The 22,041-nt window shown below is 42.0% G+C and overlaps 1 protein-coding gene across 20 annotated transcripts in view; it reads left to right on the plus strand.

Moving 5' to 3' along the window:
• LOC100710725 (voltage-dependent N-type calcium channel subunit alpha-1B) overlaps positions 1-15,706 on the plus strand; it is a 219,586-nt gene extending 203,880 nt beyond the window's left edge. For 19 of the 20 annotated variants that reach the window (XM_025911919.1, XM_025911931.1, XM_025911920.1 and 16 more), the window contains 2 exons: positions 8,739-8,956; positions 12,309-15,706. In XM_025911919.1, the coding sequence (XP_025767704.1) occupies positions 8,739-8,956; positions 12,309-12,863 (773 nt within the window). In that variant the 3' untranslated portion in view covers positions 12,864-15,706. The remainder of the gene's footprint in view (positions 1-8,738; positions 8,957-12,308) is intronic. The other variant, XM_025911934.1, reaches the window with a different exon arrangement.
• The last annotated feature ends 6,335 nt before the right edge of the window (positions 15,707-22,041 follow it).

Here is a 22,041-nt window from a genome sequence, read left to right on the forward strand (position 1 = left end):
CCGCTGGCGTGGATGGTGAAGCTGCAGCTGGTGGCGGCGTGGAAGCCGGAGACGGAGGCGCTGCAGCTGGCGTGAATGAAGAGGCGGCAGCTGGTGTGGAAGCCAGAGACGGAAGCGCTGCAGGCGGCGGCGTGGAAGCCGGAGGCGGCGGCGCTGCAGCTGGCGGCGGCGCTGCAGCTGGCGGCGGCGCTGCAGCTGGCGGCGGCGTGGAAGCCGGAGACGAAGAGGCCGCAGGTGGCGGCGGCGTGGAAGCCGGAGACGAAGGCACTGCAGCTGGCGGCGTAGATGGTGAGGCTGCCGCTGGCGTGGATAGTGAAGCTGCAGCTGGCGGCGGCGTGGAAGCCGGAGACGGAGGCGCTGCAGCCGGAGACGGAGGCGCTGCAGCTGGCGTGAATGAAGAGGCGGCAGCTGGCATGGAAGCCAGAGACGGAAGCGCTGCAGGCGGCGGCGTGGAAGCCGGAGGCGGCGGCGTGGAAGCCGGAGGCGGCGGCGCTGCAGGCGGCGGCGTGGAAGCCGGAGGCGGCGGCGTGGAAGCCGGAGGCGGCGGCGTGGAAGCCGGAGGCGGCGGCGGCGCTGCAGGCGGCGGCGTGGAAGCCGGAGGCGGCGGCGTGGAAGCCGGAGGCGGCGGCGTGGAAGCCGGAGGCGGCGTAGATGGTGAGGCTGCCGCTGGCGTGGATGGTGAAGCTGCAGCTGGCGGCGGCATGGAAGCCGGAGGCGGCGGCGCTGCAGCTGGCGGCGGCGTGGAAGCCGGAGACGGAGGCGCTGCAGGCTGGACGGATCCCTCGGACCCTCCAGCGACGACAGGAGGCAAAGGCCGGACGGATCCCTCGGACCCTCCAGCGACGACAGGAAGCAAAGGCCGGAGCGGTCCCTCGGACCCTCCAGCGACGACAGGAAGCAAAGGCCGGAGCGGTCCCTCGGACCCTCCAGCGACGACAGGAAGCAAAGGCCGGAGCGGTCCCTCGGACCCTCCAGCGACGACAGGAAACGAAGGCCGGAGCGGTCCCTCGGACCCTCCAGCGGAGACAGGAAACGAAGGCCGGAGCGGTCCCTCGGACCCTCCAGCGGAAGCCATGACTGAGCCAGCGGTCATGGAGGCCACTAGCTGACACAGAGGTGACTGGCAATGCACCGAGCACTGGTTTTGCCCAGGCAACACTGACACGGAGGAGTTCTCTGAGAGCTGCTTAATCTTCAGGGGTCCAGAAACAGCTGGGGGGTGAAACCTAGCTTCTGGGGAGGCCCTGGGGTGCATTACTTCGCTTGAAGCAGCTAAAGCGCAGGAATCTCCCTGGGAGGAACTTAGACCTTCTCCCTGCATGAAGTGAGGGTGTGAGACTGGTGACGGAATGAGCGACGGAGCTGCGGGGGACACTGGAGCTGCGGGGGACACTGGAGCTGCGGGGGACACTGGAGCTGCGGGGGACACTGGAGCTGCGGGGGACACTGGAGCTGCGGGGGACACTGGAGCTGCGGGGGACACTGGGGCCTGAACTACAGGCGGCACTGGGGCCTGAACTACAGGCGGCACTGGGGCCTGAACTACAGGCGGCACTGGGGCCTGAACTACAGGCGGCACTGGGGCCTGAATTGCGGGTGAAACTTGGAGCACTGGAGGCTGGGCAGCTAAGTGAGCCACTGGAGGCTGGGGAGGTGTGGTGGAGCGAGACTGGGACGAGGAGGCGGGAAGATTGTGTAGCTCTGAACGTGGAAGTCCCAAATACAAGGCAAAGGATTGCAGCGGAGTAAGCCCAGTGTCCTCCACCACATAAGCCTTCTTTCGCCGCAGCTTGCCCCTCCTGCAGGGCCTGAGTTCTGAAAGCAGCGGTGGAATGACATCAGAAAACTGAGCTGAAAGCGGCTGCTGAGCAGGTGATGAGCTGTTCACAAAATCATCTGCTGCACAGAAGACAGTCCCGGAATAAACAGTTCCACAGTCCGAAGATAGAAAAGAGTCCTCACTCACCACAGCCGGCGAATTAGAAGTCCGAACAACCGGCTGTGGGGTGGCGCGCCGACGGCGCGATCGGCGTTTCCTCCCCGCAGACGGCTCCGACGAGCCGGGCAAGAACACATCCGGCGAGTCGGGCAGCGGGGCAGGAGTGGCGGAGAGAAGGTGTGGTGTGAGGTGAAGAAAAGCCTGCATGGTCGGGGGAAGAGACTCCAGTAGCCATGGCAGGCTGGAAAAGAGCCGTTGTAGCCGGCTTTCCACTACGCGGCGAAGCTCTTCCGGGGGGTGTTCCAGCCACAGGCCGAGAAGATTCTCCACATTATAAATGATGTCGTCCCGGAGCTCTTCCGACGGATTTACTGCTGCTGGGTCCATGTTGGCTGGTTCGTGCTGTCACGGTTCGCGGGTGCAAGCCGTGTGGAATTATTTTAGGACCAAAACAGCAGCTCAGGTGCAGGTGAGTATTTATTGAAGGAAGGACAACGAACAACAAAGGTACTGGGAAAAAGAAACTAAAACCTAAACTGGGTCATACTAACAAAACAAACCAGAACGCAGATGCGGGGAGGTCCGAGGAAACACACACGGAGAGACGCAGGGACATCGAGGGGAAACAACACAGACGAACCAGCAATCACTAAGACAAAAGACACGACTAAAATACACTCAGAGAACACAGGGAGATTACACACAGGTGGGGGACACAGCTGGGAGAGATTAACATGACGAGACAAGGGAGGCAAACTAAGAACACTCACATCAGACGCAGACCTTCACAATAAAACAGGAAACACATACACACAAAGACACAGACTAGGAAACGCAGACTTAACACAGGAGTAGACGGCAGAACGGAATAACACTAAACAGGAGGAAGAACAGAACCAAAATGACACTAATAGAAAACACAAAACGCTGGGTCAAAAGGACCCAGGATCATGACAGTAAATGAGAACAGGAAACGGATTCCACACAAAGACGTAAACAGAGAGCGCGGACCCGATGCATCAGTGAGACGGCAAGTACATGGACAAGGCCATCGATGCTAAAAGCTGACAACTTACTGATTCTGATGCTACCTGTGATCAAAACTATGCTTCACATTTTATAAACATCATCATGTATTGCCTCTTACTTTTGCTGTTTTGCTTCTACCACGATAAAATCACACGCTGCACAGTGCTCTCTCTCAATGTACTTCAAGAACTGTTTTCTATCTCAAATCTCTGTTTTCTGCATTATTCATTCAAGTCATGTACAGTGCTGTTGGACGGTGTTGTTGTTTTTTTTCCAAAAATGACCTCCGACAAGAAAGCCTAATTTCAGCTATTTAATAGCAAAGAAATGTAAACTTTTTAAAATTATGCCAAATTGCAAAACACTTGGCTCTGTTTCTAATAAAACCATTGGGTTTCTTCAGTTTTTGATCTACTGCAGAATATTTTTAAGGCTGCCGCTATCTGCCTTTTCCTCTCAGACTACAAGTATACCTGTAGTTCACAGAGCATTCCAGAGTAGAATGGGAGGCTATAAAAAGCCAGGCCAGGAAAATCTCCTTCATGCATTTCTGTGTTTTATCCTCAGTTACTTTGACACAAATGCATCTGCTGTGATGCTTACACCTCTGAAGTCTTACAAGTGTCAGTACTGATAAATTATAAGAATTGTAATAATTCTGACTGTCTGAGTCAAAACTGAATCGAATCGGGAAATGGGACCTTCTGAATCGGAATCGAATGGATTATAAAAATCAGTGACGACACCCAGCCCTAGTGAGTAGCCTAGACCTGACATAAGTGGATGTAGCTGTGGGTGATGAGAAAAGATAAAAGAACGATTGATAACTTTTTCATCAAGTTAAGGCCTGATCCATCGGAAATTCATAGCCAGTGCTCTGACACGGAGACATCAACCTCTGGAACGCTGAAAAAGCACAGTGTATCCAGAAAATACATTATATGCACTACCCAAGTGTCCCCTCTCCCCACTGCCTTTCAGCGTCAGGCAGCAGCAAACAGGTCGTCAGAGGAGGCAGAGATGATGATTAAGTTTAAAATTGTCTACAATATTGCCAAAGAGTGCCAAAGCACTTTAAGAACAAGCACTTTTTCAGTAACTTATCTTTCTTATAGAATGGTGATTCAAATAAAGAACTTTGTGTTGACAAGATTGTTAGTTAATAAATTACAAATCAATATTGTCTGTATGGACAGCAATTTTTTTAAAATGCCGTGCTTTTTGCACACATGTAAAACTGCGGTGTTAAGCGATGTTGAAAAATTTGGGTGCACCTAATTTTTGTGCTTTTTTCTTAGGTGCACCAGTGTAACCATGGAAAAAGTTAGTCTAGAGCCCTGCAGCTATATCTTTTGGTGCTCATAACTTTTATGCTTTTTAAAATGTTAAGATTTTAACATTTTCACTCGTCATATGTTCTAAAGTGTGGACTCCAGAGACAAGAGCCTTGTGCCAATATCTTCAAACACTCCTGACAGTCACGGTAAAAGAATTTTTTTGATACCATTTACCATTTTCCCATAAATTACATTTGTTTTAGGATAGGAAATCTGTCCTTGCCTCACTGAGATAAGCAGGTGCCCTGACAGTGGGCAGCACAGTTTTGAATCCAACTCGTGGTTGTTGCCGTATTTCTTTCCCGCTCTCGCTCCTTCTGCTTTCTTGGCACTCTTCAGTGTACCCTTTCAAATAATGCAGACAGTTTAGCTTCTTCACCCCTTTTCAGCAAATAGTTCCACTTCTTCAGCTGTTTTCGGCACATGATTTCCGCTACACAGCATTCACCCAGTATTTTCGCAGGAAATGCAACTTTTTCTAGTTAACAAAGCAATTTGCAGTTCAGGAAAACAATAGTTGAATAGGTAAATAAACATTCAAGAAATCCTCAGATTGTCTTAGATGCTACCATCAGGTTAGCATTTTCACTTTGCCAGAAGTTTTTTGCTGCTTAGTGGCAGTTGGTTTGCACTGACTGAAGGCTCAGCAAAGTAGTTCAGACTCTTGTCATCTTACAGTTGCCTTACAGTAGATTGTATTGCAACATAGTCACTGAAACATCTCTTCTTGACAGATATTTGCCTGTTAAAATGTACACAGATACTCATTCATATTCTGAATCAAAGGTTTCAGATTCAGACACCTTTTGACAAAAAGGGCAATTCTTTAGCATCTTACCCCCTCCTTACATACTACTTCAAATATAACAGGTACTGTCACATAGTATGTCTGTTTTAATATAGTTAAATACAAGGGCAAAAACAATAAAACACATAATTGGAAAGAATATTAGGGATATTTTTAAGTGCTGGTGAGAAATTTTGTACAACTCTTACATCTTAGTGGATATCAGGGGGAGCAATAGGTCAACTTAAGTCACCTATAAAAATCTCTTGTCAAAAAACATTTGACAAAAAAATGCTTCTTGATTTTAATGTACAGTGGGGGAAAAAAAATAATTGATCCATTCCTGAATTTTCAAGTTTCACCTCTGTGCTTGACTGGGGGTTTTTGGGTTAAACTAGACATTTCTCTTTCTCCAAACACACCAGCTCAAGCTGATGCCAAGAGCTGGATTTTTGTGTCATCTGACCACAGCACTTTCTCACGAGCCTACTCTGAATAAGATAGTTGCTCACTGGCAAACTTAAGATGGGCCTGCAATGTGCCTTGTAGATTTTAGTCTGCTTAGTGTGTTACCAATGGTGTTCTGTCTATAGATCATTAACAAGCATCTCTTATGCAGTTTTAAGCTGATCCACCACCTTTCTCTGATCATCCACAACCCACAATACATGGAGCTTCAGACCAAGGACAGTTGATGGTCATTTATATTTCTTCCATTTTTAAAAAAGCACACCAACAGTTGTCACCTTCTCAGCATACTTCTTTCTGATAGTCTTATAGTCCATTCCAGTAATCCAGCATCACAACAGTCTGTCCCTAGTGTCTTTTAATAGCTTTTCGTTCTTACCCGTGGTAGATAGTTGTGCTTTATACACACAACAAATTAAGAATAGCTGTAATAGCTGTATTTGATTGATTGATAACAATCTGTGTGCCCAACACGTTCTCACTCCCAAAGTGTAACATTTTGCGCTAGGTGACAAATCGTCGGTATATTACGCTTCTGGGCACCCAACATGTCCCTATATTATGACATCGAAAAAATGAGGAACCATGAGAACTATTTGGAATGAATCTATATATGTATGTTTGTTTTACTTAACTTGCTTTGGAAAACACTATCTAACATCATTAAAGTGCTGGTTAAGGTTAGAGATAAGGTTATGGTTAGGGCTGGAATACACGGGCGGAACGTGTATTACCGCGGGAGCGTTATTCTACTGGATTTCATCCATAACCCTGCGCATAGCATAAGAACGCGGAATGTCACCTTTCGCATTCTGGAGGAACACCTCAGGACTTGTCAAATTTTCAGTATATTATGCCTCGGGAGTGAGAACGGTCTGGTGTGCCACATGGGCAAACCAGTCCTTTGGGAACCAGAATTCTGACTGCAGTGTAGGGGATAAAATATTAATTTCACTAAATGAAACACAAATCGATTTCAAACTTTTGTGTATCTATGTTTTTTTTTTTTTTTTTTCTGGAATGCGTGACATTCTGTCAAACTTACACATTCAGCAGGGGAACAAATAATTATTTCAGACCACTGTAAAGTGTATGATAATGAAAAATGTTATTTTACTACATCCACAATTTCCACTCATGAAACAATATACGAGTCCCTTTATGGCTTCTGGGCCACGAAGAGACTCAAACCACTGCTGCTGCTTTTATTGGTCGAGGAACTGTTCAGGCAAGGGATTTGCCCCCGTTTCTTCCTTCTTGTCCGAGAATGAGGTGCTTCTGGTATGTTCCAGGGAGTTGTTGCTAGCTCCCTGGCATGGAGGGGGACACGCTGCTGAGGAGATCAGGAGGATCTTGATCTCAATGACCCTTCAATAAAAATCAACAAACTATAAATAAAGCATAAAATCTAAACGTATAAGTGCAAGGAATTTCAAATGAACAAGCAGAGAAAAATGGTACAGTCAAAAAAAGGACAAAACAAGAGCAACATCCATCAAACGGTTAATTACCTCCAAGTTTTGTTGAAGTCCTGAATTCTGCGACTTTTCAGGAGCTCAACTTCCCTTAATTCCTAACCACAAGTCCTCCACTGTACAGTAGTACTGTGACTGTAGTAGATCACTCCCGTTATTGCTTCCAAGGTTGCTCTGTTAGAAGCTATGGGTTAAAACAATTAAATTTGCCAAATTAAATCTAAAATAAAAGGAAGAAGGGTCCTCATGTAAGTATCCACTTTCAAAGCACTACCACCACAGCCTTGGTGGACCAAGTAAATCATGTTAGCATCATAAAGCACTGTTTTAAACCATATTTATTTATAATTTGGAAAAAGAAATTTGGTGAATTAATTAGCAGTTATTCTGCTGTATTTGCTGTATAGGAGTAGAAATACTAAAAAAGGACACTAGATTACATTAATCCTCAAGAAATCTTAAAGAATAGAAGAGTTCTAAAGCAACTTCTGAAACCTCTGTACTACTGTTTCATTAGTCCTGTTATATATTATCATATACCTTTTATAAATAATAAAATAAAAAAAACAAAAAACAAAACAAAACGGTAGCCCCTTCTATTTCTAGAACACGTTGCAAAGTTTCCTTCTGGTAGTTTGATCTCCTCACTTCTGACTACCTTCCCTCTCTTCGTTACCATCCGACTACATTTCTCTTCTATATATACTTCTACATACACAGGAGTCTGATTATAATGCAGATATTGCACATACAGTTAGGATATGCACATTTCTGAGGTTGTGTTGTAGTGTGGCGTTATTATTGCACATCCAGGTTTCAAGCTTCACCGTGATCCTATCTTTCCTATCTTTCTTTTTTTTATCTCTTGCACTCAAAGATCCTTCTTCCGGTGCACTTGGTACCCAATCTCGAGTGGGGGTGATGATACCTGTCGTCCTGGCTCCCCCTTACTGTAGCAATCTCTAGCCATGAGAGCAGTTCCTTCTTCTGAATGTTGGAACACTAGTAGTTTCGCCGTCAATCTGGATGCTGGGTATTGAAGATTCCATAAGTCCCTCATCCTATTCATGTAACCCCTTCCGCTGGGGTTACTTGCGCAGTAGCATTGCAACAGCACCCTGTTTTTATCTCTTGCCCACTGCCGCCTTGTTCCAGTAGCCCACTACGCTATCCAGCAACTATCTGCCTCTCGCTATAGAGCGAGAGGCAAAGACTGAACTTTTTGGCGTGAATGCAAAACAAAGACTGAACTTTTTGGCGTGAATGCTGAGCTATCCTAACTGCCATAGGGCAGTTAGGATAGCTCAGCATTCACGCCAAAAAGTTCAGTCTTTGTTTCATCAGGCCAGAAAATGTTGTTTTTCATGGTCTGTGAGTCCTGGGTGACATCCTGCCCTTTACTGAGGAGTGGTTTCTGTGAAATGGTTGTCCTTCTGGAAGACTTTTTTTCTCTCCACAGAGCAACTCTGACAGAGTGACCAGAGTCACCTCCCTGATTAAGCCCTTTCCATCCCAAACTAATTATATGTATTAAATGCTTAATCATTAATTAGGTTATAAATGACCTGTGCTGTTTCTGTCATGACTGTTAGAATCTTTACCCTTACTGAAACATTGTATTAAACACTGTGGGGGAAAAAATCTTAGGACTTCAAGAACAGCCACATGTCAAAAACACCCAGGAATATTTTATTCCTTCACAGGTGCAGTGGGTGAGCCAGCATCGGAAACAACAGCCTCCAGAGAGCGAGCCCACGACCGTGGACGCTCCCATGAAAGGAAACACCATCATTCCTCTGCAGACAAACAGCGCTACTACTCTTGTGACCGCTACTGCAGCCGGGGACAGTGCCGCTCGAAATCTTCCACCGCCAGCTGTGCCGCCTCTCCAAGTGAAGGGCTGGAAACCAGCAACAAGCAGGTGGGCGGGCATGTTCTTTTTGACTAGGGTCATCTTTGGTCTTTCATGTTTTTTAATGTCATTCTTGTTAGTTTAGCTTAAGGCTTCTTGTTTTTTTTGCAAATTCCTCCATTTTCCACCATTTCTCCTCCTACTCATCAGTCAAATCAACTTGGGCTTCCCATATAGACAATTCAGGTATTTGTGGCTTTAGGGGGGGCCAACACATAGGATAATATATTTTTCTGTTTTTGTTCAAATCAAGCTCTTTCATCCCAATTTTTACTTTCTTTTGAAACAATTTATAAATGCAACTATACTGTTTGGATTGTTTTATACCTATGATTTGGGTCATGTCTTCAGTGATAAGTATGGCTTGCGCACCTCACTTCTTTTAGCAATGGATATATGTCACACTCTAGAGTATTACACAGTCCAGCTTCTTGTACGATATACTCACAAGTACAGTCACAGGAATACAGTACAGTTACAGTACAATACGGTTACCACAGGAATATTTGACTGTAGGTTCAGCTTTCAGGAGACAGCCATACAGCATTTATACAACATGCCTTATCCAGCTTGGTGCTAATGTTAAATAATCTAATTTGATAGCTCAGAAAAGTGTGCTATCATCCCGGGTCCATCTGCCTGTCCGTCCATCCGTCAATCCATCTATTTTCTTCCACTTATCCGGGACTGTCCGGGTTGCGGGGGCAGCAGTCTAAGCACGGTCTAAGCACGGATGCCCAGGTATCCCTCTCCCCAGGCACCTCCTCCAGCTTATCCTGGGAAACACCAAGATGTTTCCAGGCCAGCCAAGAGATGGAATCTCTCAAGCGTATCCTGGTTCTGCCCCCAGTGGGACGTGCCCGAAGAAACTCACCCAGAAGGCACCCAGGAGGCATCCTTGCCAGATGCCCAAACAACCTCAACTGGATCCTTTTGATGTGGAAGAGTAGCAGCTCTAGTCTGGGCCCCTCTCAGATGCCTGAACTCCTCACCCCTATTTCTGAGGGAGAGGCCAGCCACATTTCAGAGAAAGCTGCTTGTACCCGTGATCTCATTCTTTCGATCACAGTGCCCTTCCAGGTCTCACTGTCATTCGCCACATGAGTGTTGAAGTCATGTGGCAGGATGACATTCACCAGATAGAGCACCGTTGACAGCCCCACCTCGTGAATCCAAGAAGTCTGGGTACTCTGCAAACTACAGTCTAGACCTGTTCCTGACTCAATGGCACAGGGAAACAGCTCTCTAATCCACCGTTAAAACCCTATGTACTGGTAGCTAGCCAAGTGGATACAATAATACCCACCTCAGCCCACTGTCACTCATAAAGGGTAACTTCAGACTGGAATCGAGTCTAGTCCATCTCCAGGAGACTGGTTCCTGAGCAGTGTGTTGAGGTGACCCCAAATATATTTAAGTATCTCTCAACCTCTAGCACTAGTTCAGGCTCCACCAGAGAGGTGACATTTTGTGTTCCAATATCCACCCTCGATAGCCAGGGATTGGACAAACAGGGCCCCCACCCTTGACTGCTGCCTGACAGACATTGAACCCAACCCCTAGTGCGCCTCCTGCAGGTAGTGGACTTACAGGAAGGAACTAAAATAAGTAAACTGCAGAGTTTTTTTAGCTAACATATGTGAAGATACATTTATAGATTTTTTCAAGTGAAGTAAATAATGTGATAAAAGAGCCTGATATGAACGGAAAGACGTGCTGCCTAGCTTGACCAATTCATTGGTCTATGTATTGGTCCCTTAAAAGCCACAAATAGCTGAATTGTCATCAAGAAAGGTCCAAGTTGATCTGATTGAGTAGGACACGAAATGGTGGAATTTAGAGCAATTTGAAAAGAAATTAGATGACTTAATCTGAGAAATAAAGATAGATTGAAAAAGTCTCTTACCTCAACTTCCACTGGTAAAAAGGATGAATGAAAGAGTGCAGAACACAGAACTATACAGTGAGAAACAATGAAGTAACAGATAAGTGAGATTAAGAAAAGCGAGAAAAAAACAATGCAAGCTGGAAACTTTAAAGCATAGCAAAGCATAACACTATCTATCTACATAGTTTTATGCAACAGTTTTCACATTATATACACTTAACCTGTGCATGTATTTTAGATAACTGGGAACCTTTTCCATTTCAGCTGCATGTTACAAGTCAAACCCAATTAGTGCCAGTGAAAAATATTAACTTATCAATATCAGCATTTAATATAAATACAATACTATGTAAAAGTCTTGAGCCACCCTTCATTTCTTTAGTTATTTATTGAAAAATACAAACAAAGATGGAAATACAGTATATATGGCAAAAATAGTGTTTGTACAATTAAAACAAGCTTAGAACTCAGTATTTTGTATAAATGTAAATTTTCCCAACACGGCCAAAACTGTATTCTTGTCATTTTTTTTAAGTATTCTTCAGGAATAGTTCTCCAGCTTTCTTGACCTGTTTTTTCAGTTATTTTCAAGATGATCAAACTTCACTTCAGTATTGTTGAAGTCCAGGCTCTGTGGAGGCATGGAGTCCTGGTATGCTTTTATTGCATTGGCAGTGTATCTGAGAACATTTTCATGCTAAAAGATGAAGCTCTTGCCATTCAGATGATTTTAAGATTTTATTGCAAATTGGATCAAAATCTGGCTCTACTTTTCTGCTCTCATAATTCCATAAGTTTTAACAAGATCCCCAACACCATTGGCTGAAATGCAACCGCAAACCATGACAGAGACTCCACCATGTTTTACAGATGCCTGTAGACACTTACTCTTGCACTTTTCTCCTGACCTCCACAATTTAAAAAAAAGTAAAAATGAGAGACTGCACTAGACTAGAATAAAAACAGACAACACTTTGAATCAAATCAGTGAATATATGTTCCACTGTAAACTTTACAATACTTAAGTCAAGTTGAAATGACTTGATATATTTGAATAAAACTCATTTGACTGCTTTGTGTCTGCATATTACCATATATGACAGAGCATCAGCAAATGTGTGATATAGACAAACAGAAACTAAATGCAGACTGCTGTGATCGCTCTGCATGTTTTTAGTGCTTTCTCCTCTGTCTGCTTCCAGTATAGCCTCTCATGGCCTTTCGCTTTTCTTCCCACTTTGTCTTTTTCATCATGTCTCTCTGTGATTAGCTATCCATTTGTGCATCTTTATTTTTGTCTTCTCTGTCCCTCTTATGTTCTCTGTTGTCTTATCATGTACATGTATTTTGGTGTCTTTCTTTTCTTCCCTTGGGTGGCTCTGTACCCATACATATCCTTCCCATTTTCCTTTCTTCTCTGGCATATTTTCTTTTTCCTCATCATTTCAAATTGCTTGTCCAATTTTCATCTAGGGCAGTGGTTGGGTTAAAAGCAGCCCAGTGGCACTGAGCTCCAATACTAGCACGCCAAGCCGTGGACGTCGGCAGCTCCCCAAGATCCCCCACATCCCGCGACCTGGGGTAGCTTACAAGACTGCCAATTCCTCCCCTGTGCATTTTGTGTCCAGCCAGACCTCTCTGAGTCCCGGCCGGCTAAGCCGTGGCCTCTCAGAGCACAATGCCCTCCGTCACAGCGGCTCTCACCACTTCCCCTGCCCCGTCACTCGTATCAGCTCAGAGCCCTTCCTGAGCCAGGGCCAGGGCAAGGCCCTGGGTAGCCTCTATGGCAGCCTCCGGGACCAGCTGGAAGTCTTCCAGGATATGGCAGCGCTGTCTCCCAGCCCCTGTGCTGGACACTCCTCTTGGAACGTACTGCCTCGCATGATGGGAGCCTTGTCTCCTGCTCAACAACAGAACCTTGGTATGCCCAATGGGCACCACATCAGCTTTGGGAGTAGCACCAGCCCAGGCTCTGGCGTCAGGGCACCCAGGTGTTACCAGGAGGCAGTGAAGGATGAATGGTGCTAGCATGGCTTTAAACAAACCTTTTTAATGCATTTTTGAGGAATTGTGATGAGTTTTATCATCTTCTTTGAAGGCTTTAGTTTACATCATCACTGTGTGTGTTTAATGCTTTATTGTAATCCTAACTTGGAGATCTTAAGTTATTGAGAACATCTGGGGAGACTGCTTTAAGGGGGTAATATTTGAATGTGAATAGAAAAGTATCCTCTTTATCAAAGCGCTTGTAGCAGAAAAGCAGACTTTTTGTCAATATCAGATGTCTTACAGTGTCTGTTCTTGATTTGCTATTGACACCACCATACTGATCCTCAAGCAACTTTCCATATAATATATATAATAATATATATTGAGGTAATAACTCAGTGTACACGTAAATGGTAAATGACCTGGTTATTCTCATATAGCGCTTTTATAGTATGAACTACCTTTCAGTTTATGCTTCGTGTTCAAGCAAATGCACATTTGCACATGCACGCTCACAGCCACATGCCAAGATTGCATGCAATTAGCATAGAAGCTCCTCTCGATGAGTGATGATAAGCTAAACCACGGGGCGGTACAAATATGTTTGTAATAACAAACCTAATCAGACACTTAAATCATCTCTACCAAGCTGAACATAGACATTTTAAAGAAGCTAACAAAGGCAAAGTGGCTAGGATTAAAGATATCCAGAGCTCAGAGCCAGCCATAAGTAAGCTGCTATGAGCAAAAGATCAAAGGAGTTGTGAGGACAATTATAGATAAAGACAAGAGAAAAGGAATGGTGTTTGTATATATAAAAACATACTGGAAAAATCTGTTGCAACTGCTTTTGAGTGGTAAGGTTAAATATATCACATAAGGGTGAATGTACAGAAACTCAATTTCAGTTTATTTTTTAATTTTTTTTTTAATGTACTCTTGCCAATAGCAGAGCACTGTATTTTCAGTTGTTTCAGTCAGAGACGATTCATGAAATTCTTAACTTGTATATGCTGTCAATTCCAGTTCTTAGAAAGTAAATTAGAATCAGTAAAATTGAGCATCAGCACGTCACACTTGGAAAAAATATTGGAAATTGGAATTGGCCAAGAAAATTGCAATCAATATATCTCTTTATTTATTCAAACAATGAACCAAAAAAGTATTTGTGTGAAGTACGGTCTGTATCTTGTGTCTGATCAAGGAATATAATCTGTCATTTTTACAGATGAGGTAATGTTTTACAATTATAATTTATGCTAACCATTCTTTAGTTATTTAATGCTAATTCTGTTCTTCCCACTCTGCATTATAACAAGATATTTTATAACCTGTCATATGCATTGTAAATAATTTGTCATGTTACAATATTCTCCTGAGACCCAACCTATTCATTTATGTCCTTTGTAATGGACATTTGCTTTTGGTCTATAGCTTTTAACCTATTTGAGCTACGCTACTAAGTTCTCAATAGAGTACATCCTGGCATTTCCAATTTAGCTCCAAAGAGGCAGGGAATCACGCAAAAACGTTAAACTGAAAGAGGTTCTCAGGAGGATATGACCATTGCTAGCTGTCATTTGTTGCATTTCAGAGTCAGTATGGTGGTTTCAACACTGTAAGTCATAGGATCAGGACAAAAACAAGTCAGTAGTTCAATAAAATGGTATTTGAAAACCTCAGACATGACACTGTACAGATAGCTGTGCTGTCTTTAGCTTTGGACTTTACCATTCCATGATGATGCCTAATCCTTTTCAACATTCCCTCAGTGTCAGTGGAAAAGATGGAATTCAGACAGTGTCTAATTCATACCTCTGCAGAATTTAGGAATGAAGTAGCGCATGATAGTGGAAATGGTTTTGTTTGTTTGTTTGATTGCTGTTGGGATTTTTTTTTACTGAAAATTTTCCTTCTAGATGTTCTCTCTCCATTGTGCACATTTTATACAATATGAGGAAAAACAAAGGAGTGTTTTATGTGAACTGCTTACAGTTTGCCATTGTTTCAGGTCTAATGTTTCTTACAGACTTCTTTGCGATGTTTTAAGACTAAGTGCCTCTCCTTTTAGATATACCGTAGAAAAAGATGCAATGTCACTGTTTTCTGATGCAGCCACATGCAAATAGATGTTTGATTTGTTATATATGTAGCTCTGCAGGAAAATGTGTTGTATAGAAAGCCTTATCTGCAAGCAGAGTCAATATCTACACTTAAAAGACAGGAGTGAAAAATGAAGTTCTGATTTGTGTGTGTGTGGTTGTATGTGGTTGTTTTTGATACCATGTAGTCATGTGGGTGGGAACTTAAGGATCAGCATTATGGAAACACTATGCTGGGATTTAATTATGAAAACTATAAATATATCATTCAATTTAAATTAAAGTCAGAAACTCAATTTGCATGCTAAGATGTTAGAACTGGTTAACTACCTGATATAACCTCTTTTTATATTTTTGGTAACGATGTCACAGTGAGAGCTTAGCAAGTATCTTATTCAGGTTGTAGAGTGTGAGTTGGGTCAGCTGCAGTGGATGGGTATAGGTGGTTGTGGCTGTTTACTACCCAAAGTAGCAAGGATTGCTACTTTTTTATCCATTTTTTGTCCATTTTAATGGACACAAGCTATGTCTGTGAGTGTGCGTGTGTGTGCCTGAGTGTGCGTGTATCAGTTGTTCAGATGCTTGACATTTCTGGGTCATTTTTTTTTTCATCCTTTCTTATGTATCAAAAAAATTATGTTTTAACATCATGCCCAGTAATTACTGTATAATGCAGTTTTACAGCAGTGATCCAATTTCTTTAGAATAATCATTAGAAAAAAAGGTCTTATTCCAGCCCCTATCTTCACAGAGTAAAGAAAATAAAAGAGGCAGAGTGAATTACTTTTCCTTTCTTTCTTTTCACCGAGTTTCATGTCTGTGCCTTGAGCACTTTAGCACCAACTGTTGGATTGAATATGGAGAAACATATCAGTATATAACTTTTCTGGTCTGAAGGAGAAACACCACTTTTAACCCTTAATTATGTATCCAATGTTTTTCATACTAAGCCCCATAAATGCTATATGGACATTGTGGCGAGTCAGAATTAACACGGGCTGGTAAACGTGTGTGACTTTTCATATGATCACCAAAACAATTTAATTAATAATTAATTGTGAATAATTCTGAACCCACACAGCGTTCTGATAGTTGTTTATAATTTTAATTTAAGCTACGCACTGAAACACTCAGCTTTGACACCAGCACGGTCAGCTTTTCACCTGACCTCACACGCACGTCTCTCCTTCTGGTCTCTGTAAAGAAGGAAAGACCTCATTAGATTAATAACCTTCACCTGTGCCTCCAACCTCCCTGGCACTGCCCCTTGAGCTCACTGCACCACACCTTCCTTGCAGCTGAGCCAGGGACCACAACTCCACCACATAATACTCAACAGTGTATGATTACGGTGTACACCATTTTGGCCTGACAAACATTCTGCAAGAGCTTGTTTGTTTTCTAGTTAAGTGCAAAAGTTGCACTAAAATGATGAGCATTTCCACAGTCAAACAATTGAATTGTTTGCTTTTCCCAGCAAAGTACCTCTCAACCAGGTAATTTATAGGAAAAATCTAATTTTCAAAAGAAAATCTCACATGGATGGTTTAAGGAAAACCAACATTATATCAAGGATATAGTGTGGGGGCCTTGATGTTTGGAGCTCTGAAGTAGGTGTGTTTTGTTTTGTTTTTGCCTTTGCTTTTTGTTTTTTAGGGGGGTGGTTATCTACATTGTTAGATATTAAATGTATATATATTTGTCTTGTCACATTTCAACTCCACAATTTTGCAAATACTCCTTTCTTCTGCATACAACAGACAAGGATAAACAGCCAAACTTAGCTGACCTGCTCTGCATAGCCAAGAAAAATATACTGGCTTTCACTCAATACTTTAACATAGATGCAACAATAATTAAACCTCTTAAATTGCAAACATCAGGCAGACACACTTTTCATTTTTTCATTTTTCACGTTTCATTTTGAAACCATTAAAACATATGCCAGTTTTGCAACTATGAATTGTCTTAAGACCTCACTTAAGACATACAATAAATATATTGTACACAGCTGACCAAATATGGAAAATATTTTTGCCTAGCCCAAAAGCCAAATTTGCATAGCATACAACATAGTCAAGTACCCTTTTAAAGCAAATTAGAAATTACTGCTTAATGATAATGTTAAACTGCTTGGTGGCAACTCATAATAAGCCAAAGTGTTACTTTCATCTGTGTGCAGGTTATAACACTTCAAATGTGACTTAGGGCACACTTTAGGTGATAAACTTCCTCACTTATGTCCAAATTGTTTAAGTTTATTACTCTTTTTTTTCCTGTTGTGATGCTCCATAACCATGTTTTTAATTGCAAGTTAGAGAATCATACAATTCCAATAATTTTCAGGAATCTGAAACTACTTATTGTGATGGTCGTCTGTTGTGCTCTTCTTATAACATGGTAGTTACAAAAAACCCACTAGAAAACAATGTTTTTAAACTAAGCCAAAATTTTGGCTTAGTTTGAAAACTTCACAACCATGATGTTTCACGGCTACCTGGATTACATATTTCTTTAGAAATACCTACAAGAATAGTGTTTTAAGTGTTTCCACATCTTTATCTGTTTTTACACATTGGCAGGGGGTGCTATTTTGTCTGCCTTTTGTTGCAGCATCCCCAGTACCTCTACTTCCTATGGCCTTGCTTTTAATCACAATCTTAAAATGGCTTGTGTTGCTTTATTAATGCATATGCAAAAACCTGGTGACTTCCAAATCATTCATAATCTTTGAAAGCAAGTTGTATTTCATTTCAGGGTTGTACCCAGAGCTTGCAGATTGTTGACTAGTTGGTTTGTACAAAACACACTGAGAGGATTGTAACCAGGCAACAGATCCACCTGACCACTGAATAATACTGGCATAACCCAAAAACGCTAGATTCAAAAGAACACTCATTTTGAAATATTCAAATAGAATCTGTATCAAACTTATAATACTTCCACATTGATAGTAGCTTATTAGTGTGCAATTAACTTCCTAAGACCCAAACTCTTTCATGGCATGCTTTTTTAATTTATCTTTGCTATTTGGGCTGATTGGAACCTGGTGGAAAACAAGAATGATCTTTTTACCTGATTTTGCCCTGCAAGGGCTGGATATCCACATATGAGGACATTTGTTTTAAATTTCAACAGAACAGTGGCAGTATAATATCCTTGTAAAAGATAACAGTCCCTTGTGGAGCAAAATGTAGTTTTGTGGTCTAGACAACCCAAAATGTGATGTCCACATATGTGGACGCCAGGTCCTAGAAGGTTAAACATAGTTTATTTCCCACGCGTGAGATATTTTGTCCTCTGCATTTAACCCATTCACTCAGTGAAGCAGTGGGCAGCTACCAATCCAGCACCTGGGGAGCAGTGTGTAGAGACAGTACCTTGCTCAAGGGGTACCTCAGGGTACCTGTTCGATGTTTCGATTTGAACCACCAACCTTCCGATCATGGAGCGACCACTCTACCTACTGAGCTATCCCTGCCCTATAATTATAGTACTGTTAAGGCTGGACTGAGGCACATTACTTTATGTTTTTAATTGAATTTGTTTTAATTCATTTCACTATATATCACATTATTTTAAGGCAAGCTCCTACAATAATGAAAGAAAACCCCAACGATTACAAGAGCACTTGACGGATGTTACTGATATTTAACAATGGTAGGAAGTAAATCTGACAGTACTAGATTGGTCTTGTTGGCCCATACCTCTCCTGCTGCCTCACCAATCTCTGATCTAATTTTACTGGGGAAAAAACGGCTTTCTAAAACAACAAATTTTTAAAAGGATGTTTTGACACTGAGCTCTGGAGGGCTGTGGATCTGTTGAAGCCTTGCACTTTGCTCTGAACTTCATATGTAGGCTGACTTACACACAAACAATCTCTGTTATATGCAACTTGGTGGATTGTCTCTGATGAAATGCCTATTGCTGTGCTTACATGAAGGACAAGATGTTAAACTCTGAAGCACCTGACTGACTAGGCCAGGGGCTTTGTTTAACCACAGCAACACACATTACAGGGGCCAGACACAAGCTAAAGACAGTTAAGTAGGGCTATGCAACAAGAAAAACTGGTTTCTCCATGCATCCTGTAGCATTACATGCTGGTCTCTTCAGATTTAGGCTTCAGCATGATTGTGACCAAATATTTTATAGAAAATGCTATGAAAAAAAGTGAAACACAGACAAAAAAGCAAAAAAATGCATTAAGGCACAAAGCTTAAACAAGAATATTTAAAATTGTAGCAACTTTATATGTATATTTGCATGCATAACATTTACCTTTACACTTTAACTGTGTCAAATATAAATCCCATGGTTCCAAAAGGGATGAGGTGTGTCCTGTTAGGTCACAATAACAGGGTTCTCATAAATAAACACTGTCTAAGTCATTCTTTTAGTCTAAGATATATCCTTTGCAGATACAATCATTATTTTAACAGTTTCAACATATAATGCCAAAAAGAAAAAAATCTCAAAATATCTGTATTGTGTCTGCATTACATTAAAGAAAAATATACCTTTGACCAAGTCTGGAACAGTCAGCCTCCACACATTAGAAGCAGTCCAACAGCTTTATTCCTGCATACCACTGAATGTAAATGTGGGTTTTCTTCTTGAAAAAATACAGATGTATGCATGTTCTAACAGTATATGTGCATGTAATATATTTACTTACTTACTTTTAGATATCATGTGTCCTTTTGTTGTTACTTTTTAATATTTGATATAAACTGTGGGGTTTGTTGAAAAGACAAATTTCTATTGAAAAAAATAGTATTGAACATTATTGGTAGTTCCACTCCATGCAGAAGACCAGGAACATTCCTTTCTTTGGGTCTTGGGATTCAGTGAAATGTTTGTTTGTGTGAATTTATGTTTGTTGGCCAGACTTTGAATTCTGTAGTTGTTTCTACATCATACATTTTGTATGAAACAAAGCTCCTTGAAATAAAAAAAGATGAAATCTAAACCATGTGTTGTTATATTTGATCTGCTGGATAAACAATTAAGACGCCATCAACAATTAAGACGCCATCAGCTGTCTTGTTCAAGTAATTCAAAGATGTGCTCAAAAAGAGAAAATTTTCTTTTAACTCAGTGTCACATGTTCAATTATCCCAGTCCCCAAGAAACCCTCTATCACTGGGTTTAAAGACTACAGATCTATCAGCTATCTTTTTTTAGCTTTTACAATCAGAATTGTGAACTGAATGCATGGTGGTGCTGAACACATTTTACTTTTGCAAGAACAGCTTTATAGAATCTCTATAGGCTTTTACCTTTTTATAACTTAACTTGTCAAACTTTGTTTAGTTTTCTCTCTCTGCCCCACCTTTCTCGACAGTCCAAAATAACCTTAACCAGACTTTTGAATAAGAACAAATTCAAATTTACAAAGGCAGCCTTGAAAAAGGTAAATCCTTTTGAGAAAATGAGGGTAGAGCCAAAAGTAATGTTATAAATATGAAACGTAAACAGCACAAGTCTAAAAATATTTTACCATACCAACTGTTAACTAATGCCCCCAGTGGTGAAATTTAGAGAGGGTAATTAGAAAAAGGGGACCTTTGAAATAGTAATAACCTTTAAAATACTTAATTACTTTGAAGTCAGTTTTGATTGAACAGAAACATTGACTTTGAATTTTGCCTCCCATCTTCAGTTCTCTCTGCTACTGCTAAAACATAACAAGAACAAATGTTTTTGTTTCCCTCCATATCTATTTATTGACAACAGTTAACTGAAATGTTGAAAACTAGTACAACTGCGGAAACTCTGCCCAGCAGAAAAAAAAATCCCCTCGTCAAAAGATACAACGGCAGTGAAGAGGAAGAGTGATATCCGATATAAAGCATAAGATATTCATATTTCATCATTATAAGTGGGATGTAATTTGTTGTTATTGCTTTGATGTCTTGGGGCTGTCACAGGTTTGTCAGCTAGTGACAGAGGTGGCAAAAGTACAGACATTCTTTGCTTAAGTAGAAGTACAGATACTTGGGGAAAAAATACTAAAGTTGAAGTAATGATTCAACTTCTTTAGTCAAGTAAAAGTAAAAAAGTACAGGTTCTGAAATGTACTCTAAGTAAAAAAGCATGTCTGTGAAGGTTCTCAGTCACCCAGGTCATCGTAGTCTAAGGAGCTTGGAAAGAAAAGCGTCTGGACTTGCTGCAACCATCACTGAAACCAACCAGCTGATGTACACCACGACAACAGTGATCTTTGAGATTTTGGCCACAAGATGAACAGCCACAGAGAGCAGTAGCGTCCATGGAAAAGGAGACTAGGGAAAAGATCAAGGCAGCATGGAAGGAAGTCAGCCAACTATTGGGACTGGAGGAAGGTGTGAAGAGGGGTGCCTAAGAAGAACAACAAGATGTCTGTACCTGAGTCCTTAAAAATTGCCAAGCAAGCCTTGACTAACAGCCTTGGCTAAGTGCCTGGAGAGGTATACCAGACAGATGGAAGCCAGGAGGATAAACTAGATGTTCTCTATGAACCATCCCAAGTGTACTCTCAGTGGCAAGGGAACAATATGAGAACAGCCCCACCAAGACTGTAGATGGAGCAATATTAGAAGAGCATAGGGAAAAGGATGCAACACATAACAACAATGCTCAGTGGCTAGTAGATCTAAGAGCAGACCTCAGAAGTTGGACACCACCAGGCCCTAAAATAATTCACATCTACTGACTAAAGAAGCTAACTGCACTCCATGAGCATCTGGCATCACAAATGAATCAGCTGCTAATGGATGAGACGCACCTGGACTGGCTAACCGAATACCAGACAGTCCTGATCCCCAAGGATGCCAGAAAAGACTGGTCCCAACCAGCCACCAGCTAATAATCTAACACAGAACAACGTGGAAACTCCTGTCAGGTATCATAGCAGCTAAGATGAACAGGCATATGGCTCAATACATGACCAGGGTCCAGAAAGGAATTGGCAGAATCACCACATAAGTTGCTAGTAGATAGTCTGGTGATTTCAGCTCTGGCCGGAGTGGTGATGTCTGCCTTAGAGAAAATCCTCTCACATGCAACAGAAGAGGTTGCAGTGCACAGAAACTGGTCTTCCTGGGTCCCACAGACCCGCTAAAAAGATT

The sequence above is a fragment of the Oreochromis niloticus genome, linkage group LG12, assembly GCF_001858045.2.
Source record: "Oreochromis niloticus isolate F11D_XX linkage group LG12, O_niloticus_UMD_NMBU, whole genome shotgun sequence".
Lineage (NCBI taxonomy): Eukaryota > Metazoa > Chordata > Actinopteri > Cichliformes > Cichlidae > Oreochromis > Oreochromis niloticus.